This window comes from Saccopteryx leptura, chromosome 1 (genome assembly GCF_036850995.1).
Source record: "Saccopteryx leptura isolate mSacLep1 chromosome 1, mSacLep1_pri_phased_curated, whole genome shotgun sequence".
Classification (NCBI taxonomy): domain Eukaryota; kingdom Metazoa; phylum Chordata; class Mammalia; order Chiroptera; family Emballonuridae; genus Saccopteryx; species Saccopteryx leptura.
In genome coordinates this window covers 292367946-292391923 of record NC_089503.1, presented here as the reverse complement: position 1 = coordinate 292391923, position 23978 = coordinate 292367946, and the positions used below count along the sequence as shown (strand labels likewise).

The 23978-nt window shown below is 45.6% G+C and overlaps 1 protein-coding gene across 2 annotated transcripts in view; it reads right to left on the bottom strand.

Annotated features, from left to right (window-relative positions):
- Window positions 1-2231: 2231 nt before the first annotated feature.
- Window positions 2232-23978, bottom strand: part of NUAK1 (NUAK family kinase 1) — a 77476-nt gene continuing 55729 nt past the window's right edge. For both annotated transcript variants that reach the window (XM_066356096.1, XM_066356101.1), the window contains 4 exons: window positions 22678-22743; window positions 12319-12438; window positions 10241-10373; window positions 2232-6671 (listed from right to left, as the gene is read on the bottom strand). In XM_066356096.1, the coding sequence (XP_066212193.1) occupies window positions 5518-6671; window positions 10241-10373; window positions 12319-12438; window positions 22678-22743 (1473 nt within the window). In that variant the 3' untranslated portion in view covers window positions 2232-5517. The remainder of the gene's footprint in view (window positions 6672-10240; window positions 10374-12318; window positions 12439-22677; window positions 22744-23978) is intronic.

Sequence of the window (23978 nt, the reverse complement as noted above, 5' to 3'; positions counted from 1 at the left end):
TTTGTACCAGGAATTAATTTTTCACAATAACTCTGAAAGTTAGGGATGATTTAATGCTACTTTATAGACGAGGCCCAAAAGGTATCTTTTTTGTTGGCTCTCAGTCCCTTCTGTTGAGAGTGCTGCCCTCCTCCACGGTGCGATTCTGAAAGACCTGTCAATCTATATACATATACCGCAAGGGTGGGCACATGATCCAGGCTGGCCAATCAGGGCATCTCTCTAACTGCATTCTGTGACTGGGCCAGAGGGAGACACCTGATCCCAGCCAATGGACCAGAAATTCACCCTGTGAAGCTCTGTGTTGAGCTTTATGTTCCCCATCTCAGCCTATCTTGCAAGGCACAGGCATGTCCTAATTTGGCAGGTCACAATTATAAGTGTCCATTCCCCAACCCTCCACCATTGCCAGTATCCAGTCAATTTATCCAATTAAGGCCCATCAGATTAGGCTGCCAGATAAAATATAGAATGCCAGTTAAATTTAAATTTTAGATAATTTTTTCAGTATAAACTTAACCCAAATATTGCATAGGACATTCTTATACTAAAAACAAACAAACATTGTTTAAATGGGTGTCCTAGAGCTTTATTTGCTAAATGTGACAATGCCACATCAGATGTTCTCCCAGTAGATCAGATAAGGAATAAAAGTTGCAATTTCTTTGGAATGTCAGACTTTTCTTTTCCTTTTTTTTTTTAATTTTTTTATTTTTTATTTATTCATTTTAGAGAGGAGAGGGAGAGACAGAGAGGGAGAGAGAGAGGAGAGACAGAGAGAGAGAAGGGGGGAGGAGCTGGAAGCATCAACTCCCATATGTGCCTTGACCAGGCAAGCCCAGGGTTTTTTTAACCGGCGACCTCAGCATTTCCAGGTCGACGCTTTATCCACTGTGTCACCACAGGTCAGGCCAATGTCAGACTTTTCTTGCATGAATCCTGTAACACTACTCTCATCAGTACAGAGCATGACTCCCTAAAGTTTGAATCGAGGAAAGGGTTTGATATCATTTGATATTGTGACCGGGATCCAGGAACTCCTCCAACTCCCCCATTATTCATCCCTCTTTCCAAGAGCTTCATGAAGGTTCTGTGCACAAAAGGAACAGTGGCAAAATGTGACTCATGATGTCACTTTACCATAAGCAGAGCAGTGGCCTTCCCCATTAGGAAACACGGCCCATGGATCTTGGACTCTGAGCAATTATTGTAGATTAGGGATTTGTCTGCTCCTAGGATAGATGGAGGTGCTGAGGACGGTGATTTGGGGAGGGCGGGGGGCAGCAGAGGAGGCTGAGGCCAGGCCCTGAGCATGGCTGGGTTAACTTCTGGTGCTGTGTCTAGTCCGGGTTGAAGGAACTCGGTCAGTAGTCGCCTTTATTTATTTTTATTTTTTTTGTATTTTTCTGAAGCTAGAAACAGGGAGAGACAGTCAGACTGACTCCCGCATGCGTCCGACTGGGATCCACCCAGCACACCCACCAGGGGGCGACGCTCTGCCCACCAGGGGGCGATGCTTTGCCCCTCCGGGGGCATCGCTCTGCCGTGACCAGAGCCACTCCAGCGCCTGGGGCAGAGGCCAAGGAGCCATCCCCAGCGCCCGGGCCATCTTTGCTCCAATGGAGCCTCGCTGCGGGAGGGGAAGAGAGAGACAGAGAGGAAGGAGGGGGGGAGGGGTGGAGAAGCAAATGGGCGCTTTTCCTGTGTGCCCTGGCTGGGAATCGAACCCGGGACTTCTGCACGCCAGGTCGATGCTCTACCACTGAGCCAACCGGCCAGGGCCAGTAGTCTCCTTTAGAAACTGGAACTGAAAACATGTAAATTTGAAAGTTATCTAATAAGCCATGGTGGGTCACAAAATTGGGGGTGAGAGGTGGGGAAGCCAGGCTATAAAAAGAATAAAGCAGATAAGCAAAGAGGAGCAGAAAAGAGGGCCCATGGTTCTCTGAGACCCCACACCTCTAGTTCCGGGCTCCGGCGGCACTGCCAACGGCTTTCCACCTTCTGAGAACTTAAGCTAACTTGTGTGGGTTTCTGTAACTTATACGCATTTTGTTGCTTACTCAACTAAAAGAAAAACAACCAAATAAAGAAGCAAGTTCCCAGTTCTGTTCAGTTCATTGCAATTTATTTAATTTAAAAATAAAAACAGAAACAAAAAAACAGAACAGAAATCCGTTTCCAATGAAAATACAAACACTTTGGGTGGTTATCCAGCTTTTTTTTCCCTGTAGGGCTCAAACCAATCAAATGAGTGAAAACCAATTTTGACTGGAGCCATAGCGCATGTTGCACCAATTAAATTACACCTATATATTATTATAATACCTTTGAAATGCCTTTCAGACCAATAAATAAGAAAAGACAAATTCAAATAAAAAAAGTCAACTTTTTATTACCAAAAAAAAAAAAAAAAAATAGAAATTAAATAAAAGTCACAACATGGATTTAAAAAAAAAAATGTGCAGTCAAGTTTCTCTCTCTCTTTTTTTTTCTTCTAGGAATGATACCATGCCAGTTAATCCCTACAGAACATTTCCAGTTTGGCAATAAGCAGTCAGTCGGTCATTCACATTTGTCCTCAAGACAGCAGGCCTGGGCAACACTCACCTGAACTTCACCCTGAAAAGTGCTCCCTGTCATCTGACGCAGCAGCGCCTTATACCAGGAATGGAAATTCAGGGGGTTCTTAGCATTTTCATTTCGCCTGGGGTCTTGAAGCACTTCCTGAAAACTGATCATGCCTTGAAATTTACCTGTAAAAGAAGTATCATTCTACTCCTTTTGGCAGATGTGTAAACTAAGACACTGAAAGGCCCACAGAGGCAACGAAAGGACCAGGAGACCTGACATCGAATCTTCTGCCTGGTCCACCAGGTCATAAAAATGTCTCTCACTTGGGATTCCGTGAAAATGAATCAGCATGACCTCCTTGGCTGGGGATTGGCTAGTACGGATGGTAGGACTTAATCGGGAAGCAGGGAAGTTGCTTTTCTGGGCTTTTCCCTCTATTTCAAGGTTTCCCTTGAAAAGACAGAGTCAACATCACATAACATCACCAAGGATTTAGCAGAATGCCAGAATTAGGCAGGGCCCGTGAGACCAGCGAATCCACCCCTCCCTCTGGCTCTCACTGAAAGGAAAACTTCCTCCCCAAAACTGTTCAGGTGCCTAAGGCCACACGCTAGTTTGTGGCACACCAGGACTCAACTCAGAATCCTTGCCTCTGAGTGGAGGACTATCTTTGCCACAATCCAGTCTGGGTTTATTGACAAAAGAGGACATACATGTGTGTTTCTTTTTATGGGGAGGGGGCCTTAATAGTGTCATTTTTATTTAAAGATTAAAAGGCTGCAAAATGCTAAAGAGAGGTAATCACTTGGCAAAAGGAGAAAACACTTAAACCAGTAAGTAGGTGTTATATACTTAAGTCACACTGACAGCTACCAACTAGGCAGCTGCCACCATGAGGACCAGCAGTGTGGCAGTACAGGGTGCTCAGAAAGGGCTGCACAGAACGCAGTGGGGAGGGAGCTCAGAGGTGGCAGAATGCCCTCCAAGCACCCACATGCCCTCCACACACAATTTGCCACCTACTGATTTTGTTTCCCTTTGAACCTATACTGGAGTTCAGGAAGGAGGTGAAATTGAATGGAAGGAAACTGAGAAGCTTCCCACAATACAGTACTCAGCTAGACCACAACCTAAAGGAATGCACAAGCCCAAACCCCAAGCTGGTGGCAAAAGGGAGACATGCAGCCATCTCCTTAGGGAAGGGGTAGTTTTGTTCTAATTAATGTTCTTAGTGCCTTAAGATGAATTCTTTCTCATCTCCCTAGGGGCTATTATTGCCTGTTAGTTTTCCCAAAAATACCTCCAAGACTAGTCCTCCTTATATCTCTAGGTGGCTATCAGAAGTCAGCCATCTTGAAACAAGGGTTTCAATTTCCCCAGGCCAGTAGAATCTGAAGTCATCCCAAATTCACAAATAAAAGCATTAATTCCAAACCTCGTATCAGATGTCCCATTGTGGGAGTGACGTCTTGTCATTTGTAATCTGGGTGTCTAGAGGTTAAATACCTAGTTACATTACTTTTTAGACAAGAGTCCTATCAGACCTTGTCTCTGTCTCCTTCAGAACCCTATGAACAGCTTCTAGGGAAATGTCTCCTCTTCTGTATGCTTCCTCCCAACTCACTCTGCTTTGTCAACACCTTATACATTTGAATGAGTAAAACTTTCTTTCCCCCCAAAGCCTAGGAGTTCAAACCCATAACACAGGATATCTAGATCTGGGGGAAAACCACCTTCTGCCTGACTTTCCTTTCCTCATTCTAAGTTCCAACCTGCGCACTAACTCCCTAGAAGCAAACCTGCCTACCTCTGAGGATTCCACACTTGGTGGATGGGGAAGCCATCTGCTATTACTAAGTAGGGTCAATGATTGAGCCAGTTACTCCTTTGGAGACTATGGACAATATCACACCCAATCTAGAGCGTTCGTGCAGGTGAGAATAGCCCAAGAGGTGGCATTCCAGTTAATAATGAGATGTTAAAGAAACTGACAAGTTGACTCCCCTTGCTGGTGTGGGTCAATTTCCATTCATCTGTGCAAGACCACAGAGGTGTCCCAAGCTCTGTTATATAGCAAAGGTTTGACCTTTGACACCACCATCTTTTTCCCATACACCTAAAGAGCAAGGCAGAGATCAGGAAAGAAGCCAAAAAAATCACCATGGACTTACTTTAAGTCCGAGTTCAGAGCATGCTCTCTCTGACCAAGGCCCTGTCTTCCATTCAAGGTAGAGTAGCAAATTACCAAATGCCACACCAGAAGCATTAAGAGACAATGTAGATCCCACAGGATGCTTTAACCTAACTCCCAGGGATTAGCCAGATCAAGAATGACAACTCTATGGCATGAGTGCTACTGCCCCCCTTCCCATCCCTGTGGCAGCCATGACTATTCAATCACAGCACTTCTTCCCATGTGCCTGGGCTACTCACACCAGCACAGCCAGCAGTCACTATCAACCGATCACTGATGCAAGCTCAAGTTGCTGAAATCTATTTGCCAACACCACACAGTCAGACCAAGCTTGCTAACATGAGGAGAGAAGGCACAGGCTCTGAGTTCACCAAAAGCAGACTTGCCCCTCCTTCAGAAGCAGTTGGACTACTTCTAGGGAAATATTCCCTCTCCCATATGCTTCTTTCCCACCTCTTAAGTGCTGGCCAATACCACTCCCCCAGACAGCTGGTCTTCCAGGAGCTGCCATAAAGCCAATGCCAATTAGGACCCAAATTCTGATTGGCAGTTGACAGAACTATTCAAGAGCCCACTTCTCCCTCATAGGTGCTGGCTGAAGGCTGCAAACTTGGCCAAGCGAGATGGCACCAACCACTTTTCAGTCTATTTATCCTGGCCAGCAAAGAGGTAACCAGCTCATCAGCACAAATCAGTGCTTCCCTTAGTCCTTTCTACCTACCCCCAACCCACCCCTGATCTCCGGGGAGCTAGTTGAGTTTGGTGCAGATCTCTAGTGCTTTCTTATACACCTGAGTCACATCATCCATGTCTGTGAGGAGGGAGAAGCTGCTGTCTCCCAGCCGGTTCCGGTACCGCTTCAGGTACTGGGGCCGGGGCCGGTTCTGGAGCCCTTCAAAGTCCTGGATCTGTAGGAAGTTTTCGGCAGAGACGCAGCTGCGGATGCGCTGGCGGGCGGGGCGATTCTCCTGCAGATCCAGCAAGTCAAAGGAGTCGCTGGACAGGACACTGTCGTCGCTGATGATGCTGGAAGGCCGGCTGTAGCTCCGCGAGAGGCCCTCGGCGGGGCCGCTGGGCTCCAGCAAGGATTCCAGTGTGGGCATTTCGGGGCCAGCAAGGGCCGGGTCCATTGTGCCTGCAGAGTACTTGCTGCTGTGTTTCAAGATGCCCTTCCTGCGGCAGGAGAGGCTGTGGGCAGTCACCCTGGCTGGGTCCGGGGGGCTAGGGGACGGCACGCTGCTGCCCATCCCATCGTTACTGTCCAACAGCTCCGAGGACTCGCTGCGCTCCGGGGAGGAGTAGTAACCTGATTCTCTCTGCTGCGTCTTTTTCAAGATGCCTTTCTTGGGCATGGTGGCCGACTGTTTGGGGCTGAGCTTACCGGGCACCTCTACCTCAGGGGAGCTTGGGAGGGGCACGGCAGTCCGGCACAGGTCCTGCTCCATCTTGAAAGCAGAGGACAAGGCTGGACTGACAACACCTTCAATGAAGCCAGCGCTGTGCGAGCGATGCTCGCTGTTGCTCCGCTTCTTCAGGATCCCTTTGGGTCTCTTGGAACTCAACTTGGACGGGCTTTCAGGCACCAAGTCCTGGCCAGACTGGGCAAAGTCATTCTCTTTCTTGGACTTCTTCAGAGACCGCTGCCGCTCCAGCATGACCTCAGAGGTCCCAGGTTTCACCAGGCTCTTCATTTTGGCGTCGGCCTCAGCCTGCAGCCCTGTGGAACGGTGGTGCCAGTCGATAATCCGGGCCAGGAGCGGGGACTCGGAGCTGTGAAGGGCATCACAGTCACAGACGCTGCTCTTGTAGCCCCAGTTCACCCACCAGTGATTGGCGATGTCCTCGATGGTGGCCCGGCGGTCAGGGTTCACCATCAGCATCCACCGAATGAGTCCTCGTGCATCTACGGGACAAGAAAAGAGAAGGATGATGCCCTGCTGGCAGCTCTTGGCTTTGTGACAGGGATGACATTTCGGGCATGGCTAAGGAAACATATACTATTGGAAAACTCCAACTGGAATGCTGGACCAGCCAAACCCTTCCAGACTGCACCTCAAAAGCATCATCAAAACTCAGACCCACAGGCCAGCATGCCATCACATCCCGGCATGCTTTTCCCTGAGGGAAGGAATGAGCTCCCATTAAATCTGGTCTTTATAAAATGGGCACAACCAGGTACCCAGGAAAGAATCCAGACCCAACAAACACCCAGCAGAACCCCACTATTCCTGTGCTGAATGTCATTTCACCAAAAGGGAAAACAGGTCAAGATTACCATGGCTCTCTTTAGTCCTCCAAAGATAGGCCTGCAAAAATACACAGTGAGCGGGGTCAGCAGGAAAGCGTGTAGGCACAAAAAGGAAATTTGGGGCTGAGAAAAAGGCTCCTCATCTGAGAGTAAAAGACAGGAAAGGATGAAGAGAAGCTCAGACCCGGCACACCTGAGCAGGGAAGGGAGCCGTGCCCCAGGTGGCCTTGGCCAGGTTCTGAGACCCACATCCCGTGAGCTCACCTCCTTTTCCTCGCTGACATAAGCCACGGTAGGCTGAGCCGTCAGATCAGAGAGCTGATCTGTCCACCGTCCGCTTACTGCCTGTCTGAAGAACTCCACGTGCAAACTGCTGCTGCCAGAGAGTCATGGAAAAGCCCCAAAGGGATGCCCAGGAACCAAGTGGCTCTCACAGCTTATAAACCAACTTCAAAGATCAAACTATGCTTCTCTCATGGAGGCTAAATTATATCCTGGGAAGGCGCCACCTCTCCCCAGCCACTTATGTGGGCTAATGAACTGGGGGCACCCCTGAAAAGTGACAGAAAGATGTTCATTCAATCACTCAATACAGGAACTCCAGTTAGCTGGTCAGGCAAATAAGACTGCCATAGAGGTCACCCTAAAATTTCTCAAAAAAAACAAACAAATCAAGTTGGCTTATTGAAAAAATAGAGAGATACAAATCTATCTAACTACACATATACAGTGTGTCCGTAAAGTCATGGTGCACTTTTGACTGGTCACAGGAAAGCAACAAAAGATGATAGAAATGTGAAATCTGCACCAAATAAAAGGAAAACTCTCCCAGTTTCATACCTATTCAGTGCAGTTCGATGTGGGCTCACGCACAGACTTTTTAGGGCTCCTTAGGTAGCTATCCCGTATAGCCTCTACAGACTTGTCACTGACTGATGGCCTACCAGAATGGGTTTCTCCACCAAACTGCCTGTTTCCTTCAACTGCTTATCCCACCGAGTAATGTTATTCCTATGTGGTGGCACTTCGTTATAAACGTGCCGATATTCACATTGCACTTTGGTCATGGATTCGAATTTAGCGAGCCACAGAACACACTGAACTTTCCTCTGTACCATCCACATCTCAACTGGCATGGCCGTGGGCTGCTCTGCTGTAAACAAGGTGTTACGTCATCATCTGCACATGCGCACATACTGCCATATCATCCCACAGAAACTGGGAGGGTTTTCCTTTTATTTGGTGCAGATTTCACATTTCTATCGTCTTTTGTTGCTCTCCTGTGACCGGTCAAAAGTGCACCATGACTTTACGGAAACACTGTACAATAGTCAATCCTCATTATTCACAGATTCTGTACTTGTAAATTCACCTATTCATTAAAATGTATTTGTAACCTCCAAATCAATACTCAGGGTGCTTACTCAGTCATCTGAGTACATTTGTAGAGTGGCAAAAAACTTGAGTTGCTCCAACACACATGTGTGTTCCCAGGCAAGGTCCAACATGGGATGACACTCTGCCTTGGTGTTTCTGCTCTAATACTAGCAAGTGTCCTTTTCAGTCTATTCGGTCCATGTGTTTCACAGTTTTGTACTTTTTGTTGGTGATTGAATTGTATGCAATGTCCCCTGGGCGTAGTGCTGAAGTTGCTGTCTAGAGTTCCTAAGGGCAAGAAGGCTGTGATGCGCGTCATGGAGAAAATACGGGTGTTAGATACAAGCTTCGTTCAGGCATGTGTTACAGTGTTGCTGGCCGTGAGTGTGATGTTAATGAATCAGTATGCTTTAAGTGAGGTGTCTTTAAACATAAACGTACATAAAATAAGGTGATGTTTTGTTCAGTTGGCAAAAAACATTGTGACCAGAGGCTCACAGGAATTGAGCCCTGCGTTTCCCTGAGGAGCAATGCTTCAGTATTTACTAGCCTAGGGTTCACAGCAACGTTATAGAACATAACTACTATGAATAATGAGTCTCGCCTATGTGTATGTCTATGTACAGGCATATAGAGTATGTATGATATATACACGAAGTATCTATGTTAATTATATTCCAAAAATGGCCACCTGGACACACCCTCCCCATACACATATGGCAACTCTCCCATCAAGAGATGGAGTTTATGGTTGTTGTTGCTTTGATCAATGGAATGTGGCAGAAGTGACATTATCTGGCTTCCTAACACAGACATTAAGAAGGCCTGGCAGCTTCTTCTTCCTCGTTCTTAGAGCCCTAAGCTGCCACATAAGAAGTCCAGGCTTCTTCTTGGACTGAGAGGCCAGGGAGGGTATCTCATGGAGAGAGAGCCCACACAGAAGTGTCACAAAATCAGCTCTAGCCCCAGCTGCCATGTGATTACAAAGGCAGAAGAGATCTTAAGCAAGAACAGAGCTCCAGCCAACCCAGGAATTGAGAGGTGTGGTTACACGGTTGTTGTTTAAACCTCTGAGTTTCTTTGGGGGAATGGGATAGAGCTGTTATGCAGCAAAAGAAAATGAAATTGGGTCCAGGACCTGGCCACATGGCTCAATGGATAAGAGTGTCATCCCAGAGTGCTGAGGCCATGGTTTTGATCCCCAGTCAGGGCACATAAGGAGAAGCAACCAATGAATGCACAATTAAATGGAACAACCAGGTAGAACAATGAATTGATACTTCTCTCTCTCTCTCTCTCTCTCTCATATATATATATATATATATATATATATATATATATATATATATTCTCTCCTTTTCACTCTCTCTGAAAGCAATGAGGAAAAAAGAAAGAAAGAAAGAAACAGCGCCTATTTACCATACCCCTGGGGCAGGGCACAGTGGTGAAGAAGGGCATCTGTGACCCTCGTGGCACTCAGTCTAGTTAGGCTGGTTTGTATGTCTACATGGACCAGAAGGGATGTCATGCAATACGTTTTCCAAAATTTTAATTTTTAGTGGAGAAACTGAATCTAAACAGGCTCCTGGATTTGCCCAAGTTCACACAGCAAGTAAACAGGACTCCTAGCCTGCCCGTGATGTAGAGCGCTTATTCCAAAATTTTCATTTGGGAAAGTTTGGGTAAAGCAGCCAAACAAGCCAGCTTTGCCACAGGCAAAGACCTGGAGAAAAGAAAGGAAAAGCAGGAGACTCCTTACAGACACTAAAACAGACGCAGAAAGGCATGCACTAGGGCAGGTGAGCGGACCACGCCCACCCCACCTCTGCCCCACCCTGAGCACACACCTGAGGGCTGCGTGGGCTCCCGGTATTCTCCGCTGCTGATTTGTCGAATGAGGTTTTTATGATCGAAACCATCGAAGGGCATTGTTCCGTAAACGAGAGTGTAAAGTAATACGCCTAGAGCCCAGCTGTCCACCTGGAGCAGAGACAGGACATATAGAGTTGGGAAGCAGATTCCAGATGCCCTCCAAACCATTCACATCATAGCATGAGCAGCCACCCCCAGTGACCCCAGGAACTGAATTTCGCACCTGCCAGGCAGGTTCCCATGGCAGCCTGACAACTGATAGGGACTGCAGCTGGGCATAGGGACTTTCTCAAATAGATTATCTTCTTTGATCCTCATGACAAGAGGAAAATACTAAGGCACAAGAACCTCAATGGTTTCTCAGAGGTTAAGACTGGGACACAGAGCTCTTCACTCCCAATCCAGAAATCAATTCCTTCCTGTACTGTGGAGGGTGGGGTGATGGTTCACCCATCATCAAGAGGCAGCCTCCCCTTGGCTATGCTGCCTCACAGTGACACATGCCCCACACTGCTAGATCCCTTGGTTCTTCAAGAGAAGTCGGAAACCAGATTTTTATGTAAAATCTCCCAGTTATTAAATGTTTGTTCAATTTTTTTTAGAAAGACTAATGTGGCCAAATAAAGCATGCCTGCTGGCCCGATCACAAGCTGCCATCTTGTAACCTCGGAAATAGATTCTCAAAGATCAAAGAAGCATTCATTATCTATGATAAATTTACAGTGTCGAGTTTCTGCAGTTTTGTAAGTGGAATCCTATGCTCCTCCCTTACATTCTTCCTTCAGAAAGACATTCTGTTCACTGTAATTGGCAGAGGTTCTTGGCGTCCTTCTCTTCAGCCTCTAGCCCTGCCCCCAAACACTTTCAAACAGATAAATATTTGGAAGGAAACATTTCAACCCAGTGAACAGCTGCTATTTAAAGAATACCGAGTAGATGAAATCTCTCTGTAAAGCAAACCATCTTTTTTAAAGAAAAGAGTCACTCACAACTCAACGGTTTTCAAGATAACATTTCCACATAACACATCTTTTTCAGTGGCCCTGAAGACTTTAGGCATAGAGAGAAATGCATTTCTCATGAATTGGGAGATAAAATTAAAATGTGTTTCCTTCATCAAAAATGACAGGCTGTCTAAGTATCTGCAAAAATATAGTCACTCCGAGAGTTAGGGAATTTTTGGTTTGATGTTTGTTTTATCTGTTTTGTGATAATAAGGAAAAACTGAAAATAATCTGACTACCTAAATATTGGGGAGTGATTAAATTATGGCATATTTATTCATACAATAAAACTTTGTGTTGACATTAAAAACTATGTTTTAATAACGAATTCAGAAAATGTCACAATATAATGTTAATAAAAGGCAATGTATGTATATACAGATATACAAGGGCCTCAATTGCTTTTGAAATGCAGAGATTTACACTGGAAAAAAGGTCTTTAAAAAGGTCACAAAAGCCTGACCAGGCGGTGGCGCAGTGGATAGAGTGTCGGACTGGGATGCGGAAGGACCCAGGTTCGAGACCCCGAGGTTGCCAGCTTGAGCATGGGCTCATCTGGTTTGAGCAAAGCTCACCAGCTTGGACCCAAGGTTGAGCAAGGGGTTACTCGGTCTGCTGAAGGCCCGTGGTCAAGGCACATATGAGAAAGCAATCAATGAACGACTAAGGTGTCGCAATGCGCAATGAGAAACTAATGATTGATGCTTCTCATCTCTCCGTTCCTGTCTGTCTGTTCCTGTTTATCTCTCTCTCTGACTCTCTCTCTCTCTGTCTTTGTAAAAAAAAAAAAAAAAAAAGTCACAAAAATATTCACTAGATTTCTTTTGAGGTAGATTGCAGGTAACTATTTTCTCCTCTTTTAGGTTTTTTTAAATTTTCCAAATTTTCTCCTAGGTGTTTATGTTATGCTTTTATAATCATAAAAGGAACGGTTTTCCTTGCTGGTTTGGGGGATTATTTTTTAAGTATTTTCTAGATTCAGCTCTTGCCCTCCGGCCTTTTCTTGCCCGCCTACCCACCCAACCATGCACAACTGGCAACCTGCTTACCTCTGGCCCTCGGTAAGGCCTCCCATTGACAATTTCAGGAGATGCATAGAGCGGGCTTCCACAAAACGTTTGCAAGAACTTGTCTTTCTGGTACAGGTTGGAAAGCCCAAAGTCAGCAATCTACGAAAACAAGTAAGATTCAGGGAGGCTGGTTAGTGCCGCAGTTAGTGTCTGTGTTGGACAATCACACCACCCTGCACTACAGCAGCTGAGGGCACCTGGCTGGGGCTGCCAGCTGAGTCACGCTCTTCTGTCCAGCCCTGGGTCTTCATATAAAGACCAGTCAACACAACTGGTCCAGTGATTCTCAACTGCGGTTCTTGGCATCCAACACAAGTTCGGCCATACCTACACATTACAGACTCTATTACTTACTTAAAATTACTCCTAACACAGACTCTCTATCTTCACTTCAATTTAGACTTGCCTGAGAAATAGCCACAGAATCACAAGCTTGATGTTTCTGATGAATCGGACATGCAGAACTATAAATTTGGAAAGTGTTCATCTGCAGCAGACCTCACTGCACTGCAGTGGTGTGCATCTCACACTCTGGAAAACCCTTACCTGTGCACCTGATACCACCACCTTTGTATCTACCACATTCTGATCAAAACCCTAGTTTCCCTGCCATGCGACCCTAAATGACACGGACTTAAGGCACTTGGTTTTGAGTCATATTTCAGCCATCTGTGTGACATGGAACAGGTCCCTTAGCTACTCTGTGCCTCAGTTTACCCATCATAAAATGGGAATCCATAATCCCTATCCTGTTCTAGATCACAAGATTATTTTGAGAAGAAAAAAAATCCACCCAGATGAGACCACGAATGCAAAAGTGTTCTATACCCTTCAAGTCTTCATGTCCCATGCTAATGTTTGACCTAACTTTGCTTCTCTTGTATTGCACACCCCTTGAAGTCATTCTCTTTCCTTTAGTTTCTTGAAGTGTTTTATTTATTATCTTAATGGCAGCAATCTTCCTTGCATCTATATATACATATATACATGTGTATATTTTTCACATATATATCAGGTATATACATATGTATATGGATATATATATGCATGCACATATATATATACATGCACACACACATATATATAAATTTACCTTGCTTATTAGACTCTGAGTCCCCTGAGGCAGGTGGCAAGTTCCACACCTTCCCCTCATCTTTGTATCGCCCACTACTTAGCACCTGCCCTCATCCCAGAAATACTTGTCACTAGAATAGGCATTATATGATATTTTGAAAAGCGGAAGATAATTAGTAGATAACACAGAATAATAATAATAATAATAATAATAATAATAATATACTTAGTTACCACTTACTGAACAACTTCCAAGTATCAGGCATTATTCTAAGCACTCACCCTCTCTAATCAAATCCTATCCTAAATCTCATTTACACAATAAACTGAATGTACGTCATGCCACTGAACTATACATCTAAAAAGGGTTAAAATGGTAAATCTTATATTATGGATATTTTACCACATTTTTTTAAAAAAGAAAACCCATTTAACAGATGAGGAAACTCAGATTTAGAGAGATAGGTGGTTCACCACAGGTGAGCTAACGAGTAAGCGTCAGTGTAAACCCAGGTCGGGAACCTATGGCTCGCGAGCCAGATGTGCCTCTTTTGATGGCTGCATCTGGCTCACAGACAAATCTTTAATAAAAAAAAATAATAACGTTAAAAATATAAAACATTCTCATGTATTACAATCCATTCATTTCCTACCGCTCATGTTCATGGTTGTGGGTGGCTGGAGCCAATCACAGCTGTCCTCCGGGACAACACCAAATTTTTATTGGATAATGCGTAACGTACACGGGTCGTTGTATGGCTCTCATGGAATTACATTTTAAAATATGTGGCGTTCATGGCTCTCTCAGCCAAAATGTTTCCCGAACCTTACTTTAAAGTTTCTAAACACTGAGCCACTCTGCCCCAGGGGACAGCAAACTTCACTCCATTCTAAGTCTTCCACTCCAGCCTTGCAAGCTGAACCACTGCAGCTTCTGCCAGTCCCCAAGCTGATTTCCATTTGAGGCTTATAAACAGGCTGATTCACATGCCCAGGGAGCCGCCCAGCCTGACCGCAAATGCGCCGAGGCTCTGTTTTGAACGCAGCCCCCAGAATAAGCCTATTTTGTAAAAGGCAGCCCTGAATGAATGGAATGTCATTGAAAGTGGCTGGTGAAAAACCACCCTCAGAAAACGCATTCTTGAGGTTCATGTTGCACTTAATTGCCCTAAATTCCACTTTCTTATCAAGGCCCCAGCCCGGCTTGCTTGCAGGAAGTTGGTTGGAAGCTCTATGGAGTGTGCCCTGTCCATCCAAAGACAAATAAAATGGCTGCAGCCCTGGGACAAGGCCGAGAAGGCGCAGGCGCCATCCTCTCTGACTGCAGTGAAGGCAGGAACTGACAGAGCACAGCGCACATCCCGAGGAACATACGTCCCTTCCCACCCCGTAATGTCTGTGGCATCTGGGCACCTGTGAGCTTCCAAATACACACACGTGTGTGAGGCACCAGCCAGCTCCACGTGCAAATTCCTGCATGCACACACTCACACCAGGAGTTCTCCAATTCTGAGCATCCTTGCTTTCTTTGTAGCCTTTCTGAAAAGCATGTTTATGTTGTACCCAGGCCCATCCTCACAGACTGATGTTTATCAGCCTCTCCCAGTAAAACTGTCAGAGCCGCTGACAGAAGATTAATAGAAATCTAGATTAGTCTGTGCTCTTGGCATTTCAACAGAAAAGCAATATTAATCAACACACACACACACACACACACACACAGTAATCAAACCTTGAGCCACATAAACTTGGGCTGTGGCTCTAACGTCTCATGCCATGTAGAGCTGATAATAAGTGACCACTGGGTATGAAACTTCTCAAAGCCTCAGTTTTCTCATCTGTAAAATGGAGGGAGGAACAGTACCTACCCCCACAAGGTCGTGGTAAAAATTAAATAGCAATGTATGTAAAATGCTTAGAACCATAATCGGCACAGAGTTTAGGCTCAGTTTAATATTTGCTTCCCACCTTTAAATCCATAGAAATAACTTTAGTAACTTTATGATACTGGTTTTCCATTTATGGGAATTACATAAGGCTTCCAATTCAAATAAATATATATATTTTTAAAAAGTAAATTGAATTAAAACTATTAAGTAAAACAGCAGAGAAGATACTAGAAAGAGGCAAAATCCAAGTAGAGAGTGAAAGAAGAGAAATCTGGAAAATGTAGAAAACCTACAACATGGGGGATAATGATTTTGAATGTATCACAAAAATAACCAAATCTCCAAAATGGTTTCAACCTGAAAGAGCCCTAAAAGATGAACTAATCCTACTCCTCGTCCTGCAAGTGCAACAGGCAGAGGTCAGAGGACATAAAGGCTCTACTGAAGATCACAGAGACAGGACAACCCCATGAGTGTTGGGTTCCCTGCAGTGTGTGTGCTTTCTCTGGAACAGAACATCTGTTGGGTATCGAGGGTGACTCGCCACCAAGGAGGCATCTGGGCTTGGCTTTTAGCGTCGTATTTTGCTGACACACTTAGGAACAAGGTAACTAACTACTCCACATTTTTTTTCTGGCAATGGATTGTTCCCCTCCCAGTACTAGTTCAGAACCACCCTCTGTCCCCACACTGAATTCAGTTTAGCCCGGACTCTGCAAAGGATACTGGGAAGTCAAAACTCATGTCTTTAACTATTGTGGAGTTCTTTGTTTCTACCAAGCCTTTCTAGAAGTGTGCCCTGCTGGATGCAAATCCAAGTGAGAAAGATAAACTAGGAAATGATTATTCACATTTCAAAAGATTTAACCTCACGACAACATGGATGAAACTTGAATACACTGTGCTCAGTGAAACAAGCCAGACACAAAAGGATAAATATGCTATGAGTCCACTTATCTGTGGTGCACAGAGCAGTCAAATTTGTAGAGACAAAAAGCAAAACGGTGTTTTCCAGGGGCTAAGGGGAGGAAGAAATAGGGAATTGTTTTTTCTGTAGAACCAAGTTTCAGCTGGGGAGACACAAATGTTCTGGAGATGGACGGTGGTGTTGGTTGTACAACAGTGTGAATGCACTCAATGCCACTGAACCACACACCAAAAAATGGTAAACTTTATGTTACATATATTTTACCATTAAAAAAAAAGGATTAACCTGAAATTTCACGAATAATCTTTGTGAGCTCACCGGATGAAAAGGGAAGTATCAGTTTGGATACTGATGATAATGACAATGTCAGCAATGGTCTGACAGTCATTTGCAGTGTGTAAGAGGAAATGCAGTAAAGTGAACAGATCGGAGGTTTAGGAGCCAGGAGAACTTGGGCTTAGCACCACTAGGTAATCAGTGAGACCTGCCAATTACTCAGTTCCCTCATCTGAAAATGGAAACAATAACAGACTCCACCACATAAAGGTGTTTGTGAAGATCAGAGAACACTCACGTAAAGCCCTAAAATAATCTTGTTTCCAGCCAACTCTATAAATCACAGCTGTTAGGGTGATGCTTAACCCATGACAGCCTCACTCCTGAGCTGTCAGGAAGTGAAGGTAGACAGTAGGATAGTGAGCAAAAGGGAATGGGGTTGGCTCTCATCTTCAAAAGATCCAAGCTCACACTGCCTCTCAAGAGAGACTTAGAAATGACCATGGACTGGAAATAACCAAGTCCACTTGACCTGGGGAAGCTCTTAGCTGAAGGAACCTCCAAGAAGCAGCCTCTCAGGGAACATGGGGACCCTGTGTTTGGAGAGTCTCTCCCAGGGACAGCTGGATACCAGCTGCTACAGACAAGGTAAGGCCAACTGAAGCAAGGACAGAAAAGTGTCCTCATGTGATGCTTTCTTGGATTTAGGGCAAATTTGGGTGGGAGTGGTAAAAGGTAGACTTTATCAGGTGCCTGGTCTTTAGAGTCAAACAGCCTTAGCTGTAGCCAGCCTTGTCACTGATTAGTGGTGGGAACATCCTCATCTGTAAAATCAGAGTAATCAGATCCACCCCAGCGGAGACAATCTAAGAATCAAATAAAAGAAAGCATATGGAGGTCTGATTCTGGACTCTGGCTTCTAGCGAGGGCTCAACAAAAGTTGCTATTTTTCTAGCTTCCATGCCCTATTATTCCTGTACTTGCTGCTCCTTCCCCTTAAAAGACCATCACAGTTCTCTCTGTTGAACTCCTACTTACCCTTCAAAACCCAGTTCAATCAGCACTTCCTCGGCAAAGGCTTTCTGGTCTGTCCAGCTAATAGATGCACCACTTCTTGATCAGCATTTCCACAGCATATTACGTAAGGCACACGAGGGACATAGGGGGGCCACCTGGCCCTGACAAGGAACAATGAACAGAGAAAGCTTCCTGGAAGAAGAGGTGCTCAAGCTGAGACTCAAAAGACAGGCAAAAAGCACCGGGAAAAGCATTCATGTGGAAAGGCCTGGAATCCAGAGAAAGCTTGGTGGGTTTGAGGAGTTCAAGTCCTGTGCCAGGGACTATCCTAGCTAAATTAGTATGTGCCATTCTCTAACTTAACCCTGTGTAGATGTTCTTCACTGACAGATAATTAATTATATTAGATAGATAGATAGATGATAGGTAGATAGATAGATAGATAGATAGATAGATAGATAGATAGATAGATCTTTATTTATAGCTTGTGTCCCAAACTGAAATTCTAAGTCCATTGGGGCAGATACCTCATCATCCTCATTTACCTCTGTATCCTTCTCATGACTCACCGTGACAGATGGGTTAACAAGTGCTAGATTCTGAACTCCAAGAAGATAGGGACCTGGCCATCAGGTTCACTATTAAACTCCCAGAATCCAGCCCAAGCCCAGGATAAGTTCCCAGTAGGAACTCAGTAAACATCTGTGGTTTAATAAATATTGCCCAAAGAAGAGACTCAATTTGCTGAATAAATAAGTGCAGGAATGAATGAGTGAATCTAAAAACGCATGGATAGATATGTGTTCACTTACAGAAATGGACAGATGAATCAACAAATGGGTGGATTAATTATGCATGAATGCACATTCTCACATTCGTACATTCAAAGCCCAGCGGCACACATCCCAAGCTGCCTCACTTGGTCTTTCTTGTTAAGCCTCAGAGGCGTCTGCCTCACCTTAGCCCTCGCCATTCAAAGCTCCTTTTCTTATCCGCAGCAGCGGAGTCCATTGTCATCAGGGGCAACAGGCCATCTCCCCTATGCCACTCTACTCTGAGTCCTGGGAGCTCACCAAATTCTCATCCCTCTTTGAAGAGGTCGGCTGACCCTGGTGCCTGGACCTCTTCTCATTGTAAAGCATTTCTACGGGAGCCTCCTATGGGAATTGTCAGCATTCCGTTCTCCCAGAAAATAGGATGTGACTCTGGTCCGTTTTCATTCATTGCAAGTTAATGCTATAATGGGTGTCTATTTTGGTAGGCATGCTTCTCCACGGAGTACGGAATGCAACCCAAAGAAACACATTGCTCTCATTCTTTCGTCCAACCGACTATGAATATTTTTAGACGCCACACCCTCTCGCAGTGGCCAGATAAGTAATTCCCAATGCCAGATGTGCTCTTTGCAAATCAACATCAGGCAGGGGAGGGAAGGAGAAGAGCTGCATAGCTCACACCAAAACTGCAGCGACAAGTGACAAGTTTAAACCAGTAGCATTTTTACAGACTTCATGGGCAAAAAGCCTTCTACCCTTGGAATAGGGAATACACGCCCATATTTAGGGAGATACAAAAGGGGGCTCCAAGAGGCCCCTCACTGCTCATATCCCATTGGTTGGTCATAGGTTATCAGTGTCAATGGTCCCCCAGTCCAGACACTGATGACATGGGCTCTCTTTGAATTGGAGACCAGCTTGTGGCCATGTGTCTGTGCCTGCCTGCCTTTGTCACCAGTGCCCTTTCCAAATATGTTTTTAGCAACATGCTGACTCGGCAAGAGCTGAGCATATCCAGCTGGAAGACGAAGCAACACCAGCTGAAACACATTTTCAAAAACCTTGGAAGTGGGTGTGAGATGATGAAAACAGAATCCGTCTGGATTCAAATGTGTCAGTTCTCATCCCAGCTGTCATCCCTTCACTCCAAATCAAACAGTTGAAGAGCACCTACTGTGTGGCAAGTGCTGTGCCACACTCCGGGGAAACAGACACAATAAGTTCATCTATACTGATTCACTGTGGGTGATCCTGGGCACATCACTTGGACTTTCTGGACAATAACCATTAAAACAAGGCACTGGAGCCTGACCAGGCGGTGGCGCAGTGGATAGAGCATGGACTGGGATGTGGAGGACCCAGGTTCGAGACCCCAAGGTCACCAGCTTGAGTGCGGGCTCATCTGGTTTCAGCAAGGCTCAGCAACTTAAGCCCAAGGTCACTGGCTTGAGCAAGTGGTCACTCAGTCTGCTGTAGCACCCCTGGTCAAAGCACATATGAGAGAGTAATCAATGAACTAAGGAGCCACAACGAAGAATTGATGCTTCTCATCTCTCTCTATTCCTGTCTGCCCCTATCTGTCCCTCTGACTCTCTCTGTCTCTGCCACAGAAACAAAACAAAACAAAAAACACAAGGATTCTCAGAACCTAGCAGCATTCCTTCAAATAAGAAGGAGGAAGGCCTGACCAGGCAGTGGCACAGTGGATAGAGCATCAGATTGGGACGCAGAGGACCCAGGTTTGAAACCCTGAGGTTGCTGGCTTGAGCAAGGGGTCACTCGCTCTGCTATAGGCACGGTTAAGGTACATATGAGAAAACAATCAATGAGAAACTAAGGTGCTGCAACGAAGAACTGATGTTTCTCATCTCTCTCCCTTCCTGTCTGTCTGTCCCTCTCTCTGTCTCTGTCACACACACACACACACACACACACACACACACACACAAAGAAGGAGGTAGAGAAGGAGAAGAAGAAGAAGAAGAAGAAGAAGGATTAATGTCAGAGAATGGGAAGGTTTGGTTTTTGTTTGGGATGTGTGTGGTGTGTTTTTTCCTGGTAAATGCCAGAAACAGAAAAGCTTAAAGATTAAGAATCCTAACGAAAAAGATATTACTAACACCTTCATTTTTATAATGTGCTAGGTGTCTGCTGTTTCCCCACCTAATCAACAGGGGTCCTAAGTGAACGGTCTTGGTCCTGGGAGCTGGGAAGTCCAACATCATGGTCCTATTGCTTCTGCCAACGAGCCATTCTCCTGGGCTCCTGTCTATTGTTCCCGGCACAAATTGCTTTCAGAATTCTAATCATTCTTCTCCACTGAGCAATGACTCCCTAGGAAGCTATGTGCCTTATCACTTCTGGGACTACATCATGGGGGCAAGAGGTCGCACTGTGCTACAGAACCCAATCCCCAAGTGGGAGGCTCACATTCCAGGCCCTGTAAAGACTACATTTACTTTGGAGGGCTCTGGGGGCAGGTGGAAGGGAGAATCTGCAGATAAAGTTACGAGGGTGGACAACACAAACCCTTAGAATGTGTCCCTCAAACCAGAACCCAATCCTCTCACCATAGCCTGACCACCAGGTGCCTTCGGTGCAACTGACTTCTTTTTAATTTCTCTCCACTAGCCGGCCATTTAGGTAGGCACCTCGGACATAAACAGTTAAATGCTAAGTGCTTTAACTATATATTGTCTAAAATCCTCATGTTTGTCACTGATTCTTCAGGACCTGGCACAGGGATAACACAGACAGTGCTTGGGAAATACTCACTGAAAAAATGAACAAATAAACAAGCATCAGAGACAGGGACTGGCATCCATCTCTACTGGGCAAATGAGGAAACCAAGACTTAGATAGGCAAGTAATTTATCCAAAATACTACCATTGGCAATGGGGAGGGCTGCAATTCAAACCCAGGCTATCCAACTCCAAAGCCATTGCTCTTAACTTGGACTCACTGCACAGTGCTCAGCAGTTTATAAAGCAAAACATAGAGTATCTCCTTTACTCCTCCAAACAAGCCTGTGGGCATTACTGTTACCCCGCATTATAGTTGAGGAAGCAGGTAAAGTGTATTTCCCAATGTCAAGGAGCTAATAAGCCACACAGGATGGGATTTTCTAACTCTGCATTTAGGTGCCTTCTCAAATATTCCAGCCACTTTGCCAGAATTGAAGGGACCATGATATTTCACTTCCTGTTTCTAGAGAAAACTGCCTTGACCAATGGTTTCCTCTTTATTCTAAGGACTACACAGAAATATGTGACCACAGCCACCGGACATGGCTTCCTGGGGTCTTTCAAAAGATGATGGTGACTAATGACGGTCACTATGATCTGCAAACAGACTCCAAATGCCAAAGCAACTTCACCCTTCCAAGCAAGGAAACAGTCCCCCCGTGAAGCACCCCTCAACTTAGAGCAACAACAAAAACAACAACAAAAAGAGGACCATGCAAGGTCATTCCCAGGCTTTGTCTGGGGACCAGGGAAGAGGCACTAACGTCACTAGTGGCTAAGTAGAGGGATCTCCTGGTGCCGGGAGTATTAAGGCCATTTCATAATGAAACCCATGCAGCGAGCTCCGTTTATTTTGAAATCGTATTTGCTTATTTTGCAGATGTGATCAAAAGGACATTTGGAGTGCTCTGCAGGAGGCACTTGAATCCTATTGGCCAGGAGAACTTTCTCCAGCTCCAGTGGCAGCCAGCAATAATACTCTCCATAAAAGTAAACTCCATCACTTGACGGGATGCTCTTTTCCAACCACGAACACCACCATCATTTCAATCAGCTTCCTCCCCTTCCATGGAAGGTTTCAGGGGTGGGAGGGCTGGGAGAGAGATGTGGGGTGCGAGTGACAGAAAAGTGGCAGGGATAGAGTCCCAGCTCTAAAACAACTTGGGGCCCTGCTGGCAAATCAAGTGTAGTGGTTCAAACTTGGGCTCATGAGTCAGACAGACATGGGTTTAAACCCCAACTCCACATCCCAACGTTGTGCTGCCTTGGGTTGTTACTTTAAATGATATCAGACAACTTAGATATGTAACACATACGCAAAGTGTTATTGTTATAAGTATTTTTATGGCAATGATTGCAGACCATGAACTTGTTGAGGACAGGGACCATATTTTAGCCACCTAATTATCCCAGTATGAAGGAGAAATTCTGGCCTGTAGTTAAAGATGGGTAAATGCTTACCGAATTCAATTGTTCAAACTGAACTGAGAGCTCAAGCCCAGGGACTTTCCCCAGCCGCCCGCCAGGGAAGCAAGTGGCCTCCTTACTTGCAGGCTGCAGTTTGGAGTCGCTCAGCCCCCCACTGGATGCCATCCCAGGCCCCGCATATCAATCACCGAGGCAAGAGGTTTACCTTAATATTGCAGTTGTCATCGAGCAGTATGTTTTCCAGCTTCAAGTCCCGGTGGACCACACCATTCTGAAATGAAAAGACAGGCAGGGAACTGAATAGGAGTGGATGGGATGAGAGAGAGAGAAAGAGGAAGGCGGAGGCAGAGCAAAGGGAAATGTCTGACAGATGAAAGAAATGCCCCAGCCCGGTGGTCTTTGTCCCCATCTTTCAGGGCCGCTCTTACTGTCATGGAGCTCTCGAGAGCCGAGGGACAGAAGAGCATTAGTCACTTGCTGTGTGGTTAAGGGAAAAATGACTGGAATCCATTCTCCCCCAGAGCCTGTAAAACAGCAGGGGGATCCTTTGTCGGAATGTCATTCCACTGTGTGAAAGCAATATAGTCCCAGGCGGTGGCAAACCATGTCTGTCTGTGATGTGATTCCCAGGGAAGAAGCAGATTTCTCTGCTGGGGACTCAGAATGCAGGGCTCCCAGACCTTGTCTGTCTGTCGGTCTGTCTGTCTGTCTGCAAGCCTGCCTGCCTTCTCAGTGCTGGAAAGAAGTCTGATTCAATCTATTCTGATCCATGGAAACAATCCAGATCTGTTCTGAGGAGAACAAAGGCATGCTACCCTAGGGTGTTTCCTAAGCAGCTAGGAGGGAAGATTTTAAAAGCCCCTCTCTGCTCCACGGGATTCAATATAGGTGAAGGGTGAAGGTGGGAGAGGCTAGTGAGACCATAGCTATTGGGTTACTCAAAGCAGGTCACTGCCACACTGGGTGACCTTTCCATGCAGGCACACTCTGCAAAGGCTGGCAGCTGAGCTGCAGTGACAAGCAGACAGCCAGCTGAAAAGTATAAAGGAGTCCTCAGCCAATAGGCTGTTGGTTTATCCAGCAGAAATAACTGGTGTGCTCAATTCTCTTTTAAAATCCAAAGATCTTTCAAAGGTGTGGGTGGGCATGGGAAAGAGTGGAACCGACTGTTTTGGGCTGGGCAGATCAATAGCAGGGAGAAAGTTTTTCACACCATTCAGTATAAAGGACATTTACAATTGAAGCTGCTTTTTTAAGCAAAAGAACTGGCTAGAAAGTCTTTGTCTTTCAGTCAAGATTTCCTTAGTTCAGCTTGACCAGGCAGTGGCACAGTGGATAAAGTGTCGGTCTAGGACACAGAGGACCCAGTTCGAAACCCTGAGGTCTCTGGCTTGAGCCCAAAGGTCACTGGCTTGAGCCCAAAGGTCACTGGCTCAACTGGTGCTCCCCCCCCCCTCAATCATGGCAGGTATGAGAAAGCAATCAATAAACAACTAAGAGGCTGCA